This window comes from Crocuta crocuta, unplaced genomic scaffold, assembly GCF_008692635.1.
Source record: "Crocuta crocuta isolate KB4526 unplaced genomic scaffold, BGI_CrCroc_1.0 scaffold80, whole genome shotgun sequence".
Taxonomy (NCBI): domain Eukaryota; kingdom Metazoa; phylum Chordata; class Mammalia; order Carnivora; family Hyaenidae; genus Crocuta; species Crocuta crocuta.
This window is the reverse complement of record NW_027527559.1, coordinates 863,443-880,112: the sequence shown is the minus strand read 5'-3', so window position 1 is coordinate 880,112 and position 16,670 is coordinate 863,443. Positions and strand designations below refer to the sequence as shown.

Here is a 16,670-nt window from a genome sequence, read left to right as displayed (position 1 = left end):
TAAAAGTTTACCAATTTTGTTCATCTTTTCAGTGAATCAGCCCTTGGTTTCATTCATCTATTGTGTCTATATTTCATTTATTTTTGCTTTAATCTTTATTATTTCCTTCCTTGTACTGGCTTTCAACTTTCTTTGTTCTCCTTTTTCTATCTCCTTTAGGTATAAAGTTAGGTTCTTTATTTGAGATTTTTGCTTTTTTGTGTCTTAAGGTAGGCCTGTATTGTTATAGACTCCTCTCTTAGAATAGCTTTCACTGCATCCCAAAGACTTTCGACTATGTTTTTAATTCCATTTGTCTCCATGTCCATTTGTTAATTTCCTCTTTGATTTCTTGATTGACCTACTTATTGTTAAGTAGCATGTTATTTAGCCTCCATGTGTTTGCATTCTTTTCCAATTTTTTTCTTGTGATCAGTTTCTAGTTTCAGATTGTTGTGGTCAGAAAAGATGCATATATGGTTTCAGTATTTTTAAATTTATTGCAACTTGTTTTGAGGCCTAACATGTACCTATCCTGGAGAATGTTCTGTATGCACTTGAAAATAATGTGTATTCTGCTATTTTTGTTTGGATTTTTCTGAATATGTGTTAGGTCCATCTGGCCCAATATGTCATCCTAAGCCATGGTTTTCTTGTAAACTTTTTGTCTGGATTATTTATTCATTGATGTACATGGGGTATTAAAGTCTCCTGCCATTATTGTATCTCTGTTAATTTCTCCCTTTATTATGCTTAATAGTTGCTTTATGTATTCAAGTTCTTTCTTGTTGGGTACATAGATATTTACAATTACTATATTCTCTTCTCGGATTTTGCTCATTATCATTATATAGAGTCCATTTTTGCCTCTTGCAACACTCTGTTTTAAATTCTATTTTGTCCGATATAAGTATTACTACCACAGCTTCCTTTTTGTTTTGTTTCTTTGTTTGCTATGTCTTTTATCTGCATGTCAAATATTTTCCATCCCTTAACTTTCACTTGATCTTGGCCAAAAGGCCGAGAAGCGATTCCATCCCTTAACTTTCAATCTGTAGGTGTTTTGGGTCTGAAGTGAGTCTCTTGTAGGCAGCATATAGACAGGTCTTACTTCTTTATCCATTTAGGCACCACAGGTATTTTAATTAGAGCATTTAGTACATTTACATTTAAATCAATTATTGGAAGGCATGTACTTATTGCCGTTTTGTTACTTCTCTATGGTTGTCCTTGTAGTTCTTCTGTGTTCCTTTCTTCGCTTCCCTGTGAATTATTTCTTTTTATTATTGTTTTTATTTTTATTTTGTTTTTATTATATTTTATTATCGTTTTTTATTTATTAAACTTGGATTCCTTTATTGTTTTTTTGTGTATGTGTATCTATTATAGGTTTTTGATTTGTAGTTACTCTTGAGTTTATATATAACATCTTATCATATAGACGTTTATATTAAGTTGATGGCTGCTTAAGCTTGAACACATTCTAAAAGCTTTAAATTTTTACTCCATCCATTTTTTTCATGGACCTGATGTCATAATTTATAGTTTTTCATTTTTAAATCTCCTGGTTCAGTTGTGTAGATATAATTGATTTTACTGCTTTTGGGCTTTAAACTGTATACAATCTATAAGTGATTAATCTACTGTCTCTCTTCTATGTTTGCACTTACCTGTGATTATTTTTCCTTTGCTAATTTTCTTATTCCTAGTCATGGCTTTTATTTTTTCCCATTCAAGGAATTCCCATTAGCATTTATTATAAGTCTGGATTAGTAGTGATGAAATTCTTTAACTTTTATTTCTCTGTGAAATACTTTATTTCACTTCTATTCTGAATGAAAACCTTGAATCTTCTTGGTTACAGGATTTTTCCTTTCAGCACTTTGAATGTATTATGCCACTGCCTTGGGGGCTACAAAATTTCTGCTGAAAAACTCACCTGATAGCCTTATGGGGTTTCCCTTAAATGTAACTGCTTGCTTTTCTCTTGCTGCTTTAAAAATTCTTTCTTTCTCATTACTTTCTTGCCATTTTAAAACTATGTGGTGTGGACCCCCTTACGCTGATTTTGTTGGGGATCTCTGTGCCTCCTGGTTCTGGAAGACTATTTTCTTCTCCAGATTAGGGAAGGTTTAATATATTACTTTGTCAAATAAATTTTCTCCCCCTTCTCTCTCTCTTTCCCTTCTGGGACCCCTATAATGTCAGTATTATTACAGTTGATGATGTCACTAACTTCCCTTAACCGATTCTCATTTCTTACTATATTTTTTTCTTTTTTGCCATTTGGCTTGGTTGCTTTCCGTCTTCCAGACCCGATTCATTCTGTGTCTTCTAATCTGCTATTGATTCTCTCTAGTGTATTTCTATTTCAGTTATGGACTTTTTCATCTCTAACTGGTTTGGTTTTATATTTTCTATCTTTGTTGAATGTCTCACTGAGATCCTCTCCTCTTTTCTCCAGTCTAGTGAGTATCTTTTTGATCATTACTTTGAATTCTTCATCAGAGCATATTCATTTCATTTAGCTGTGATTTTGTCTTGTTCTTTCATTTGGAACATATGCCTCTGTCTCCACATTTTGTCTAACTCTCTGTGGAAAGTCAACTGTGCCTCCTGCTCTGGAAAGCAGTGGCGTCATGAAGAAGAGGTGGTACCCTGCAGTGCAGTGTCCCTTATTCACCGGGGAGCAGGTGCTGCAGCTTTGTCTCCTGTGTGCATTGCATGTGCCCTACTGTGGCAGAGCTGTGGTGCCTTCAGCCCAGGTGGCTGCACTGGCCCACTTTGCCTGTTGTGGGTACAACAGGCAGGGCTTTGTCCCTGCACTGTTAAGGGGCCTGCCTACGGTCATCAGGAGCTTGTTTTTGGACAGCGTCAGCGGTCGGACCAGATGCCTGTCCTCAGTCCAACAGCTCGGGCTGCAGCTGCACTGATTTGCAGGGTGCTCCCCCATGTGTAGCCAGCTATAAGGTTCAGCTCTAGGACTGCTGGCACAGTGACATGTGTGTTTATCTTTCCCTCTCCCCAGGGCAGGAGTCTCTTTGGAGTGGTGCCAGTCCCTGCTGGGGTTGTTCGTAGCATGTCTCAGGGAAGAAATTCCTTTGGAGCAATGCCTGCTGTGTGGAGCAGGTTGGGTGGGGCAGATCCACAGAGGAACACAGGGGTGAAGCACACAGTGCTAGAATACAGGTGGAGGGTGTTCACACTGGTTCCCACATGTGTCTGGCTATCTATGCTAGAGTGGGGACACAGAAATGGCGACTACCAGCAGTTTGTTTTGGAGGATTCTCCTAAAGATCCCTGCCCACCACTCCCCTCAGGTATTTGTGAGGAAATCTCTTTCCCATATACCCCAGGTGCTTTTCAAACTACTATGTCTATATTGTGTCTCTATGGGTTGTTTATTATGTTCTGTCTTTAATCAGGGGGGTTCAGTTTCCCATTGTCTTTTGACTCTCCCAGAGCTAAGTCTGCTGATTTTTAAAGTACCCAGATTTAAGCCTTGCTGGTTGTAAAAATTTGCAAAGTTCTACCTCATTGATTTTCAAAGCCAGATGTTATGGGGAATCATCTTACCCGTCCAGATGACCCTGCCTGGCATCCCTGGTGTGCGGTCTAATCTTCTTGCCCCTCCCTGTGGCGTCCCTCCTGTTTGTGATTTTTCTGGCTCGATATTTGGCTTCCAGTCATGTCTCCACCCCTGTTACCCATACTGCTGTGGCCTCCTCTCGGTGATTAACTGTGGAAAATATGTCCTCAGGGTACACATTGCTTTCAGAGTTAGTTGTACAGATGTAGCTATTATCTTGATGGGGGTGGGGGGGGACCAGGTGAGGTCAGGATCCTTCTCCTTTGCCACGGTCCTGACCTCCTTGATCTTGTTTTCATTTTTAATAGCCCATTTCTATTTTGTTCCAGTAAAATTATTACCTACAACATATAGTATGTACTTTGTAAACACTAGTTTCCTACCTTTTCTTCAATTTTTGCAAAGAAATAAAGATGAATTCAATACAATGGCTAACAAAATTCCAGTGGGGTTTTATGAGGAAACTTTAAAAAGTGATCTTGAACTTTGAACATGAGGGCAACATTTTATAAATACTTGGAACAATTTTAATGATAGTAGTTGTATCACAACTACTGATCACTGAGAAAGAATATTTACTAGATGATGTCACAGACACTAAGCAGGATCCAATTCACACTATATACAATAATAAACTCTAGATGGATTAAAGCCATAATTGGGATATATAAAGCTATTAAGTTAATGAAGGAAATCTAGGATGATATTCTCTTGACCTTGGTAGAAAATTACAACTTAAGACCTTAAAAGTAGAAAAAAATATTAAAATTGATAAATTTTTCTTTATTAAAGTTAAAAAATTACATTATTTTCTTTATTAAAGTTAAGAAATTCTCTTCAGCTTTCATACCATAAAAGTATTTGCAACATTTAAACTTCCCTAAAATTGTACTATCTAGAGTAAAACTGCTCTACTCCAATGAGTTAGAGGACCCAACAGAGAAAGAAACAAAGTCATGTTTAAGAAATTCACAAAAAGAGGGGCACGTGGGTGGCTCAGTCGGTTGAGCGTCTGACTTCGGCTCAGGTCATGATCTCATGGTTCGTGGGTTCAAGCCCCACGTCGGGATCTGTGCTGACAGCTAGCTCAGAGCCTGGAGCCTGCTTCAGATTCTTTGTCTCCTTCTCTCTCTAACCCTCCCCTGCACACACTGTCTCTCTCTCAGAAATAAATAAAAACATTTTAAAAATTAAAAAGAAATTCACAAAAAGAGATTGGGAAATGACCAGATAGTACATGATGAGAGTTTCAATTTCGTCATAGAAAAACACAAAATGCAACGAATATGTAGCACTGATATTCTCTAGAATAGAAAATTTATAAAATCAGTATCAAATGTTGACCAAGATACAGAGTCCTAGGAATCTTCATGTACAGCTGGTAGGAATGTAGAGTTCTAACCACTTTATAGGTCAATCATATAGTAGTCAAGTGAAATAAACATGTGTATAATTTATAATTCAGCCATTATAGTTCAGGTTATATTGTAAAGATGCTTTCTCTCAGATTCATATCATAGCATATGCAAGGTGATGCTTTCTGGTATTTGTTCGATGCTAAGCTATGGGAAGCATTGATAGGAGCCTGGATAATGACATATGCTTTAATGTTGAGAAAAGTGGAAGGAGACTTAGGCAATATAGATATGAATTTCAAATATTGGGTGGATTCAGAAAAAGAAAGCAGACTGAGAGTTTATAGCACAAAATACCGCTTGTAAAGTATTTTAAATAGAAGATGTCGAGATAGAAGAATAGTCTCAAACATACTTCAGAATAAGTCATTTTGTTTGTATAAGGACACATATTATTACATGAAGATGATGCCTGCGGTAGGGAGAGCAAGCAAAGATGCAGGGAAATGAATCATAGCGTAAAACAAAGAAAGGCTTGGAAATAATGAGGCCCATGTGAGATGAGGCGTAGCATATGATACAACACTAAGCACGTATATCACAATAGCAATTGAGAATGTTGAGACAGAAGATAAGGAAAAATAAAAACAAAAACTTGAAGGCACTTGAACCTCTTGTACTTTTTTGCTCTATTAAAATCAGTTAAGGCATAGGCTCCTCCCTCTGGCCCTGAATGCCGACCAGTCTCCATCATTGATCTACCATGTCTCACTTTCTGTATTAACCAGGATTCTTCATTTTCCAGTTATAGCTGCCAGAAACAAAATAAAATGAGTTAGGTTATATCTGTTATTATCAGTTTCAAGCTACCAGTGCTTGCCATCAGTAGGACATGTGGTTCGGAAGCTCACCAAGGTGTACCAGGATGGACTGCCTTACCAAAAATACAAGGAGGTGTGAAGTGTACTTTCTCAGCCAGGAGAAGTATGTCGCAGTAAACAGCATTAGGCAGGTATGGGTAAGTGGTGAAGGGATCTGGGCAGGGCAAGAAGAGCATTTGCTAGACTCATTCATTGACTCACTCATGCTGCAATTATTTCCGCTCTGCCCTGTAACCAATTTTTTTTCAGAGACTGGCCAGTTATAATTTCAAAATAAAATTAAAGCAAAAGCCTTCAAATAACGGAGTATTACCCATACCCTGAGTCAGAACTTAGTTCGCATTAACTTGCTTCCTGTCAGGTTTAACACCGGCCATGGCAGTAGCAAGATAGGCTGCTGTAAATCCTTGAGACCCAGTCACCTTTTGTCATGTGCATTGTGATAATCAGTGTATGAGTCAAGGTTCTCTAGAAAAAAAAGATAGGAGATCTGCTGAGAGCAAGCTGGAGTCCAGGAGAGCCCATGCTGTGGTCTCGGTTCACGTCTGAAGCTCTGAGGACCAGGAGAGCTCATGTGTGAGTTCCTATCCAAAAGCCAGGAGGCTCAAGGCCTTATAAGACCCAATGCTTCAGTTCAAGTCCAAAGGCAAGTCATAGAGCTGGAAAAAATCACCTGTAAGAATCAAGCCTTTTTATTCATAGAAAGGTCAGCATTTTTGTTATATTCATGTCTTCAACTGATTAGATGGGACTCACCCACAATAGAAAGGGCATTCTCCTTTACTCAGTCTATAGAGTCAAATATAAAGTCCATCCAAAAATGCCCTTATATGTTAATGTTTGACCAGATATCTGGGCAACTTGTGGTTCAGTCAATTTGGCAAATGAAATTAACCATCACACAGGATCAGTTAACCCTACTGGTTTATTAACTGGTTTCCTTGCCTATTAGTTTGAAGAATCTACAATAAACAGGTGGTAGTCATGGCTTTAGATTTAAAAGGAACTCTGATTTTGTCTGTCCCCTTAGACTGTTCTAATCCACGGGAACCTAAAATTATTTGGATAAGAAGCACACATTTCAGGGTGAGTCACTAAGAAAGATGACAAGAAATGGCACACTCAGTTCCTTCCCTTGGTTTCTTCACTCAGGAATGCTAACTATGAGGTAGAATGCACCATTGTTCGCCTCCTCCATTCCACGGGGCATGTTCACCAAGATGCCACTGAAACTGTGCCTTTAAGGGCATTCTGATATCGTATCGGGTTGGAACCTTCTGGGTAGCGGGATATATGATGTAACTAGTGGATTTCATGATTATTTAAATACTGTCACACTTCCATTGCTGGAACATGTTATGTGAGGTCCCATAACAATAATTCTGATAACCAACTCGCCAAGGGTGAATGTCTTGGAAAATAGCGCAATATCTGGAGTTTAGTGTCAGTTTGTGTCACGTAGAGTTTGGATGTTGTGACACCAGCTACCTCAGACTTGGTTGGAGGGAGCTGTGATGCTGGACTGTGCCCTGCCTCTATCCGTGTCACCATAGCTCAGTAGTGGAAATAATGGGGCCAAAGGCAGAGACTGGCCAAACCCCACCAGACCAGTCATCTTATCGTCTTATCAAGTGGTTGTTCAACACCTCCTTAGCTCTGGATGTTTTTTGGTAGGCATTACATGAGAAATAAAGATTAACACACTTGTCCCCACTCTTCTAGATCCAATCATAGGCTTCTTTCCCAGGTGACTTTTGTCTTCAGTCTTCCAATCTCACTCTTAGACCCTAAATAACTAGTGAAGCCAGTGGATAGGCGTTTGTCTGTAGAGTATCTTGATCCAGGCCATTCATCTCTTCCACCATTGAAGATCGGGTGTATTGCTTAAAGCTGTGCCACTGGTAGACATGTCACTGTCCCCCACTGGCCAAGAGCTGCTTCTAGGATTCCAACTCTCTGGTGCTTCTGGATTGTTCTGCCTACAAAGATGGTGTCTTTGCTGGTCAGAATAAAATCCCTCAGGTGTAGAGTCACAGGTATTGACTTTCAGAAAGGCTTATAGGGGTAACTGCCAGGGCGGTATCAACAGGGTACTGATAGCCTCTGCTTCAGAAGGAAAAATCGTAGTACTTGTCTCTAAGTTCTTTCCTTAATCTTTGTTACTCTCCAGCAATCTATACATTTGATGTGAAATATCTGTACCCCCTCAATCTTTGTCTTCATGATCTGTTCAATGTAGTAATTGCCTCACTGCACTTAACTGCCCTTCTTTAAAAATGCTAAATATTTGTTTTTTCTTCTTTAATGCCACTTAACATATTTAATCTGACTGTGGGTATTTTTCAACTATATCATAACAACCTCCAGATACATACATGCATTGGAATTAAGCTCTGAGGTTTTTGAACACAAAGATAATTTCTTACTCACCTCTGCATCCCATATATCTAAAAGAGTACCTGGTACAAAGGAGGTACTCATTAAGTAAACATTTGCTAAATTATATTCAGTTGAACATTCCTATATTTGTACTCCTTCAAGCAACTGTGAAAATGTTAAGTGCAGAACAGGTATTCTGAATTACCTGTTGAATTGAGTTGCATTAATAATCCTAAATTATATTTTTCCTTCTCAGACTTTGGGTTAACTTTTGGTTCTCTCTCTACCACTGTTCAATAAAAGCCAATGTAAGAAATATTAAAGTGGGTGGAAAGTTGATGTGCTATTGATTGGTTGTGCAATTGGATAAACATAGTGATGTGGAATGTTTAGTGACACAGACGAAAAGATTTGGAGTGGAGGAGGGGGTCCTACCCAGTTCTGTTTTGAAGTTATTACTATCTGTTACCTTCATGACCCCAAGCCCAATACTGATGGTACAGTTTTTAATATATAAGCTTAAAATCCTTTTTTCAGAGAATGTTGGGAAATTGGATCCTCAATTTTTATCATTTAATAGCCTGCTCGTCTTACACTCAGTGGTCCTCCAATCTTAAACCGACCTGCTTTCCGGGTAGCGAAGGTATTTCCTTAAGATGTAAGCATGCAGAAGGACTGGTGTCCGACTTGGTTATCTTCTGTGGAAACCGAGCCCCATGGCAGGCATGTGACTGTCATCCAAAGATGAGAATCTATAGTATCAACTCGATACTAACTGCTGGTTGGTTGATGAAAACACTATAAGAATACTCAGTTTTGCACGCAAAATTGTCGATTGTCAAATAATTATAAGATACGAGGCAATGTGAAAATGGGGTAACTTGCTGTCCCTGAGTCATACTTGTCCATGACTGTTTGCCTCTGACCTGGCTGGTTATACCATAGAACTTCACCTCTTGCGTTCAGCTTCATGGTTCATTTTTCCTTACCAGTTTTTCATTTCATGGATTCTTCTTCTTTTATTCTTCTGTTAGTACTTTCACTGTACATGTTGTGTTTTAGCTTTCCCTGCCCCATCTGTTCATCTGCATGCATTCTCCGTGGTGTCCCTTTTTCTCACATACACGGACAAGTCTGGAACACTTCACCCCAAAGCTGCCCCCAAAACCGAAACAACACCTGTATGATCTGCAAAGAAATTCTGCAGATATGACAGCTTAATCGTGCCTTTTCTTCCTACATATTTGCAAATAGAAACTTAAGATTAAGCAATTTTTCTAATGGCACTAGGTATTTTAATAACGTGGTCAGGATCAAGAATCAGGTCTTTCTGTTTTCAGCCCCACTTGTGGTTGATTTCTGAGTCTACAGCGCTTTGTTCCATGCCTGGAAAATAGGTGTTCGATAAAGTATATATTAATGAATAAAGAATACATAAAAATGAAATAAATCTCAAACCCTTAATCAGTTGTTTAGGTTATTTTTTTAATTTTGCAAATGCTATATTCACCACAAAATATAATTTAATATACTGAGAGTAAAAGGAGAAATAGCAAAGTAGTGTAGACCGGTGATCTCCAGAGTGAATTGCTTGTCTCTCGGGAGGTGTTCAAGGTGTCCACTTATGGCACAGAGAAAATATATCAGGGTTTTAGATATGATTTTTGTGTAAAAAAAAGTGTATTGTTTTAAAAGTCAAACAGTTCAAAAAGTTTTAATGAAAATGTCAGTGATCTTTACCTCCTGTCCATCATTCATCTCTGTTGCCAAAATAAGCCATCTGTGTTCTTCTTAGTTATTTTTCTTGGCATTTAATCCCATATTTCTGTTTGTATTTGCTTTGTAACTCCCCTTATTAAATCCCATATTTGTACATTTTAAAATTTGCATAAAATAATCATACGCTAGGACACACATATATTATTTATATGTAATTTATAAATGTCTGCATATCAAAGGCATCTACAAAACCGTGGTCTAGACTAGAAACGTGAACCTCTACAGCAGTCAGGGAGATGATCGTCCAGGGGCCTGAGCAGAGCAGAAAGATCATTTATGTTTTTGAATACACTCTAGGAAAAGGCCACATTTCCTCTGCAGGCATAGTCTAAAGGGTCTCGGGAAAATGGTATTAGGGGCTATTGGAATCTTTTACAACATGCCTTGTGACCATCTATAATTGAACAGAAACAAGATAAATGTAAGGTAGACACCAGGGGTTGAAATCAATTCTTTAGCAAGTGCACTTGTCTTTCAGCCAAATGCTCATCACTATTACTTCTCACCCAAAGGCTTTCTTTCATACTGAATCTAGTCTCCTTGCAAACTCGGGCACTGTGAGTTAATGTCATGAGTGGCACTTGGCAAAAGTCATGAAGCCACAGGGAACAGGTAATTATTAATGGCATAAATAGTCATAAATTTATTTCTTAAACATGGAATGCCTGCAGCCTTGTTTTCTCTCCCCATCCCTTTGAACCAGAATCAATTTATCATATGTAGCTTTCTGGTATACGATTTTATGTCAGATGGCTTGCACTGAAAATGACACCTTCCTTTTTGAAGGCATTTTTACCTCTCTCTTATCTAATTGTTTAAGAATATTCAGGGGCGCCTGGGTGGCTCAGTCAGTTAAGCGTCTGAACTTCGGCTCAGGTCATGATCTCACGGTTCATGGGTTCAAGCCCTGTGCCGGGCTCTGTGCTGACAGCTCAGAGCCTGGAGCCTGTTTCCAATTCTATGTCTCCTTCTCTCTCTGACCCTCCCCTGCTCATGCTGTCTCTCTCTCTCTCAGAAATAAATTAAAAAAGATTTTATAAAAAGAATATTCATGTATCATTATATCTCCCTTCAAAAAAATCAAATGGTAGTTATTCTTAACAGAAACTCATTTTAAAGCCTTATTCCAGCTTGATTTATCACTGAAATCCCAGTCGTAACTCAAGTATGTTACTTGGTGACTCAGTCTGTTGACAAACTGACTCTACTCTACTTAGAGTAAACTCTTGTACCATATAAGCCAGTGTCACCAGACTCTTGCAGACTTCAGGGTGTTGGCATGTTTGAGATAGGACATCACTGTCACACTGTGGCATCGGCACATGGCACATGGCACTTATTGACGGAATAAGAACTCCAGGCATCTAGTGGCAATCTTGAAGCAACAACCTGGCATTGGTCACCAGCTGCCTTAACATATTTCATACCCTGCAAAGATTTGTAATTAAGAGGCAGGCATCGAATAATCACCATGAAAATGGAGCCCAGTGTTTTGTCTGTTTTTATTTTCTTTCCTAACCATAATTTGTTTTTTGGCTGTTTTCCAGAGGTGATGTGTCCCGACAATGAGTATAGCAGAAGTTGGAAAGACAAGAGGTGGATTTTCTACTGCTCCCTGTGAGTAACTCCTGAACTTATTTTCTGCCTTTTGGTATCAGGGTTTCTTACTCATTCATGTCTTCCAGAGAAATCTTACTAGGGCCTCCTGAGTTGTAGATAGAAATGTAAGTCAGCAGAGTTTGCCCCAAAAGCTCTGCCAGTGTAGTGAGCAAGACGGGAAGGTCAGCACACATGAACAAGAGTGCACACATGCTGTTACAAAGCAGGTGAAAAGGGAGACCGGCCAACAGTCTCTGATTCTCTCCAAGTGACCAGGTCTGGGATTCAAAGAGGAGTAGACATGGCTGTTGGGTTGTGAAGGTTGAAAACAAGATTTACAGTCAGAAAAGCAGGTGGGTTTCCAGAAAGAAAGAGTAACTGGGGACATAGAATAGTGCCTGCAATTTGTTGAACATCCACGATGTGCCAGACAAGGACTTTTCACAAACGAGCGTTGATCTTATTAAGATCATGTTTGTTCTTTCCGTTTCACTGAACAGTTTTGTGAGTCAGAGGGCATGCCACGTGGCCAAAGCCATGCCTCTAAAAGTGGCTGAGATTAGATTTGAACAGAGGTATGTCTGACTGGCTCTGAACTTCCATGTTTCCAAAACAGCACACTGCTTCTCTCTCTACAGGAGAGGAAGAAAGTGTTTTCCTTCCAGCCGAGGACTCTAATCTTTTAAATTTCCAGCATGTGGCAACGTTGTGAAGAGTGACAGTACACAGGAATGGATGGCTGTGATCATTGTTGAATGCTATACTCCTTGCGTATTGCAACACTATTAATGCCACAGCTGTGGGATTTAAGGTGCCTTTCTGGGAGCCTGGAGCTTTAGGCCATTGACTGCATTTTAAATAGACACACAAAGGTTTATATGAGGAGCCTTTTCCGTGAATGTTTTTATGGTTATATGTGTATGTGTATCTATCTCTCTAGTTAATTTAGTATTCGTCTAGCATTCAGAATGAGGGGCATTAAAGCTCTCGTATCTTCCACGAAGTTACCAATTCAAATGAGCCGTTTCATGATCCCCAGCTAGGTGATGAATTAATCTGTGAGATGTTTACAACCAGCTTTGGTTACTGTTCTACCCGAGCTGATTACTTTCTCGTTGGGCAGTAATTATACTATTTTTGGTAAACAGCATGACTTCTGGGTTTTCATCCCAGCTCTGCCATTAAAAAATGTAACCCAAGACAAGTAAGTCAGCCCCAAAAGCTTGCTAGGTAGGTAAAGTGGGGATTTTTATTTGTTTCACTGGACTGTTCTGAGGATTAAATATAAACAGATCCAGTGTGTAAACTCTGTAAACTCTTAAACATGTGGTGTGTTTTACATAAAAAAAAAACACTTATTGCTCATGATTATTATGGGAATAATTGCAATATGTAAATTAGCCTTCTCCATCAATAGCTGGGTAACTTCCTGTTAAGAAAACCTCAGTTATTCAGCCAAATATTTACCAAATGGTCAGCACTGTGTTCAAATTCAAAACATTTTATCATAAAAATAGTATTTTCACTGGTTGAGGGAACTTGAGATCTAGAGTAAAGCTCCTTGTGTCAGACACCACATAGAACAAGTAGAGAGCAAGGGAAAAATAAATATAAAAGCTCATCACATGGTTTGGAATATATCTTCATCAGGGTTGAGATCGGGTCTCTAATTTTCCACTTTGGTGGGGTCTTTGTCTCGTTTTGGAATCAAGGCAATGCTGGCTTCATAGAATGAGTTTGGAAGTTTTCCTTCCATTTCTATTTTTTGGGGGGGAGTTTGAACAGACTAGGTATTATCTCTGCTTTAAATGTCTCATAGAATTCCCCTGGGAAGCCATCCAGCCCTGGACTCTTATTTGTTGGGAGATATTTGATTTTGGATTAAATTTCTTTGCTGGTCATGGGTCTATTCAAATTTTCTTTTTCTTCCTGTTTCACTTTTGGTAGTTTATGAGTTTCTAGGAATTTGTCCATTTCTTCCAGATTGCCCGATTTGTTGATATATAATTTTTCACAGTATTCTCTTATAATTGTATTTCTATGGTGTTGGTTATGGTCTCTCCTCTTTCATTCTTGATTTTTATCTTTTTTGGATCCTTTCTCTTTTCTTTTTGAGAAGTCTGTCTAGCGGGTTATCAGTTTTGTTAATTCTTTCAAAGAACCCGTTCTTAGTTTTGCTGGTCTGTTCTTTTTTGTTTGTTTGTTTCTTTATCATTTATTTCCTCTCTATTCTTTATTATTTCCCTTTTTTCTGCTGGCTTTCTGCTTTATTTGCTGTTCCTTTTCTAGCACCTTTAGACGTAAGGTTAGGTTGCTTATTTGGGACTTTTCTTGCTTCTTGAGATGGGCCTGGACTCTAATATATTTTCCTCTAAGGACTGTCTTTGCTATGTCCCAAAGGGTTTGGACTCTCATGTTTTTAATTTTATTTGCTTCCATGTATTTTTAATTTCTTCTTTAATTTCTTGGTTAACCCATTTTTCTTTAGTACGATATTCTTTAACCGCCATGCATTTGAAGGCTTTCCAAATTTTTTCTTGTGGTTGATTTCCATTTTCATAGCGTTGTGATCTGAAAATATGCCTGATATGATCTCCATCTTTTTGTCCTTGTTGAGGGCTGATTTGTGAACCAGTGTGTGATCTGTTCTGGAGAATGTTCCATGTGCCCTCGAAAAGAATGTGTATTCTGCTGTTTTAGGATGACATGTCTGAATGTATCTGTTAAGTCCACCCTGTCCAGTGTGTCATGCAAACCCATTGTCTCCTTGTTGATTTTCTGTTTAGATGATCTGTCCATTGCTGTGAGTGGGGTGTTAAAGTCCTCAACTCTTATTATATTCCTATCAATGAGTTTCTTTATATCTGTTATTAATTGATTTATATATTTGGGTGCTCCAAGTTGGGGGCATAAATATTTATAATTGTTAGATCTTCTTGCTAGATGGAGCCCTTACTTATGATGCAATGCCCTTCTTCATTTCTTGTTACAGCCTTTGTTGTAAAATCTAGTTTGTCTGGGAGGTGCCTGGGTGGCTCAGTCAGTCAAATATCCAACTTTGGCTCAGGTCATGATCTTGTGGTTCATGAGTTTGAGTCCCACTTTGGCCTCTCTGCTGTCCATGCAAAGCCCACTTCAGATCTTCTCTCTCCCTCTCTTTCTGTCCTTGACCCGTTCATGCATTCTCTCTCTTTCTATCTCTCTTGCTTTCTATCTCTCTCAAAAATAAACAAACATTAAAAAAAAATAAATAACATTTAAAGAAAGAAATAAAATCTAGTTTGTTCAATACAAGTATGGCCACTCTGGTTTTCTTTTGACATCCATTAGCATGATCGATGGTTTTCCATCTCCTCACTTTCAATCTGCACATGTCTTTAGGTCTAAAATGAGTCTCCTGGTAGGCAGCATATATATGGATCTTGTTTTTCTTTTTTTAATCCATTCTGATACCCTGTGTTTCTTTATTGGAGCATTTATTCCATTGACATTTAGAGTGAATACTGAAAGATAATGAGTTTAATGCCATTGTGTTACCTGTAGAGTTGGTGTTTCTGGTGATATTCTCTTGTCCTTTCTCGTTTTTGATGCTTTTGGTCTTTTTTTTTTCCTCCACTCAAAGACTCCCCTTTAAAATTTCTTGCAGGGCTCATTTAGTGGTCGCAAACCTTTAGTTTTTGTCTGGGAAACCCTTTATCTCTCCTTCCATTTTGAATGACAACCTTGCTGGATAAAGTATTTTTGGCTGCATATTTTTTCCATTAAGCACGTTGAGTCTAACCTATCACTCCCATCAGTAGGTCTGCTCTGAACCTGCTCTGTCTACCCTTGTAGGTTAAGGACTTTTTTTTTTTTTTTACTTTGCTGCTTTTGCAATTCTTTGTGTATTTTGTGAATGTTGACTGTGGTATGTCTTGGTGGTGGCTGTCTTTTGGTGAATTTAATAGGAGTTCTCTGTGCCTCTTGGAATTTATTTCTGTGTCCTTTCCCAGATTAGGGAAGTTTTCAGCTATAATTTGCTCATATAAACCTTCTGCTCCTTTTACTCTTTCGTCATCTTTAATCCTTTGATATGAAATGTTATTACATTTTTATAAATCTCTGAGTTCCCTAAGTCTGCCTTTGTGTATCCTGACCTTTGTTTCCTGCTTCTTTTCAGCTTCATTATTTTCCATAATTTTATCTTCTCTATTGCTAATTTGCTCCTCTGTCTCATCCATCCTCATTTTAATGTCCTCCATTTGGGCCTGCATCTCGGTTATAGCGTTTTTAATTTCGTCCTGACTGAGCTTTAGTTCTCTGATCTCTGCAGAAAGGGATTATTTGATGTCTTCTGTGATTTTTTTCAAGCCCTGCTAGTATCCTTATAATTCTTTTAAATTCTAGTTCAGACCTCTTACTTCTATTTGCATTGATTACATCCCTGGCCATCATTTCTTCCTCTTTATTTTGAGGTGAATTCCTCCATCTTATCATTATGGAGGAAGAGAAAAAAAACAATAATAATAATAATAGAATGATATAAAAATTAAGAATTTTAAAATACAGGAAGCTAGATCATGTGTGTTTTGATTTGTTTGTTATTATAAGCTTAATAGAAAAAGGAGAAAAGAGAAAAGAAAAGAAAAAATAAATAGTAAAAAAATTGTGCTCTTTCTGTATCCAAGAAACAAAAGAAAAACAACAAAACAAAAACAAAATAACAAAACGAGCAAAAGAACGGACANGCGGCCACGCGGCCCGGAAGCGGGGGTGCCCCTGCGCAGCGGCCTCGGCTCGGGGCTGAGGGTGGATCAGAGCAGCCGGCGCCGGGGTCGCTGTCCTCATGGTGGGGTGGTGACCGTGGCGGCCTGACCGTGGGCTCACCTCCACCAGACGCCCTCCAGGCCGGAAACCGCTTCTCCACAAGGGACCAGGGGACCCTCAGGCGCGGTGGCTGCTCCCGGGACTCCGCCCTGCTTTGTCGCCGGCACCTCGGGGCGCTGACCTCTGAGACCTCACACCCAGCGCCCCGTCATCGGTTCTGGGGGCACGTTCTCGTCCAGCCCCCAGGTCCGTCTCCATCTTCTCTCCAGCTGCTCTCCCTCCGGGGAGGTGCCTCTCCCCTGC

General features: G+C 39.0%; 1 protein-coding gene and 1 long non-coding RNA gene across 2 annotated transcripts in view; both read left to right on the top strand.

Annotated features, from left to right (window-relative positions):
- The window catches only part of LOC144236384 (uncharacterized), a 613,069-nt gene that overhangs the window by 565,251 nt on the left and 31,148 nt on the right, over nt 1-16,670 (top strand). Inside the window, exon 5 of the mRNA XM_077770004.1 lies at nt 11,510-11,579. Within this exon, the coding sequence (XP_077626130.1) occupies nt 11,510-11,579 (70 nt within the window). The remainder of the gene's footprint in view (nt 1-11,509; nt 11,580-16,670) is intronic.
- Nucleotides 16,335-16,670, top strand: part of LOC144236215 (uncharacterized) — a 944-nt gene continuing 608 nt past the window's right edge. The window contains exon 1 of the long non-coding RNA XR_013336450.1: nt 16,335-16,613. This is a non-coding gene — a long non-coding RNA (uncharacterized LOC144236215). The remainder of the gene's footprint in view (nt 16,614-16,670) is intronic.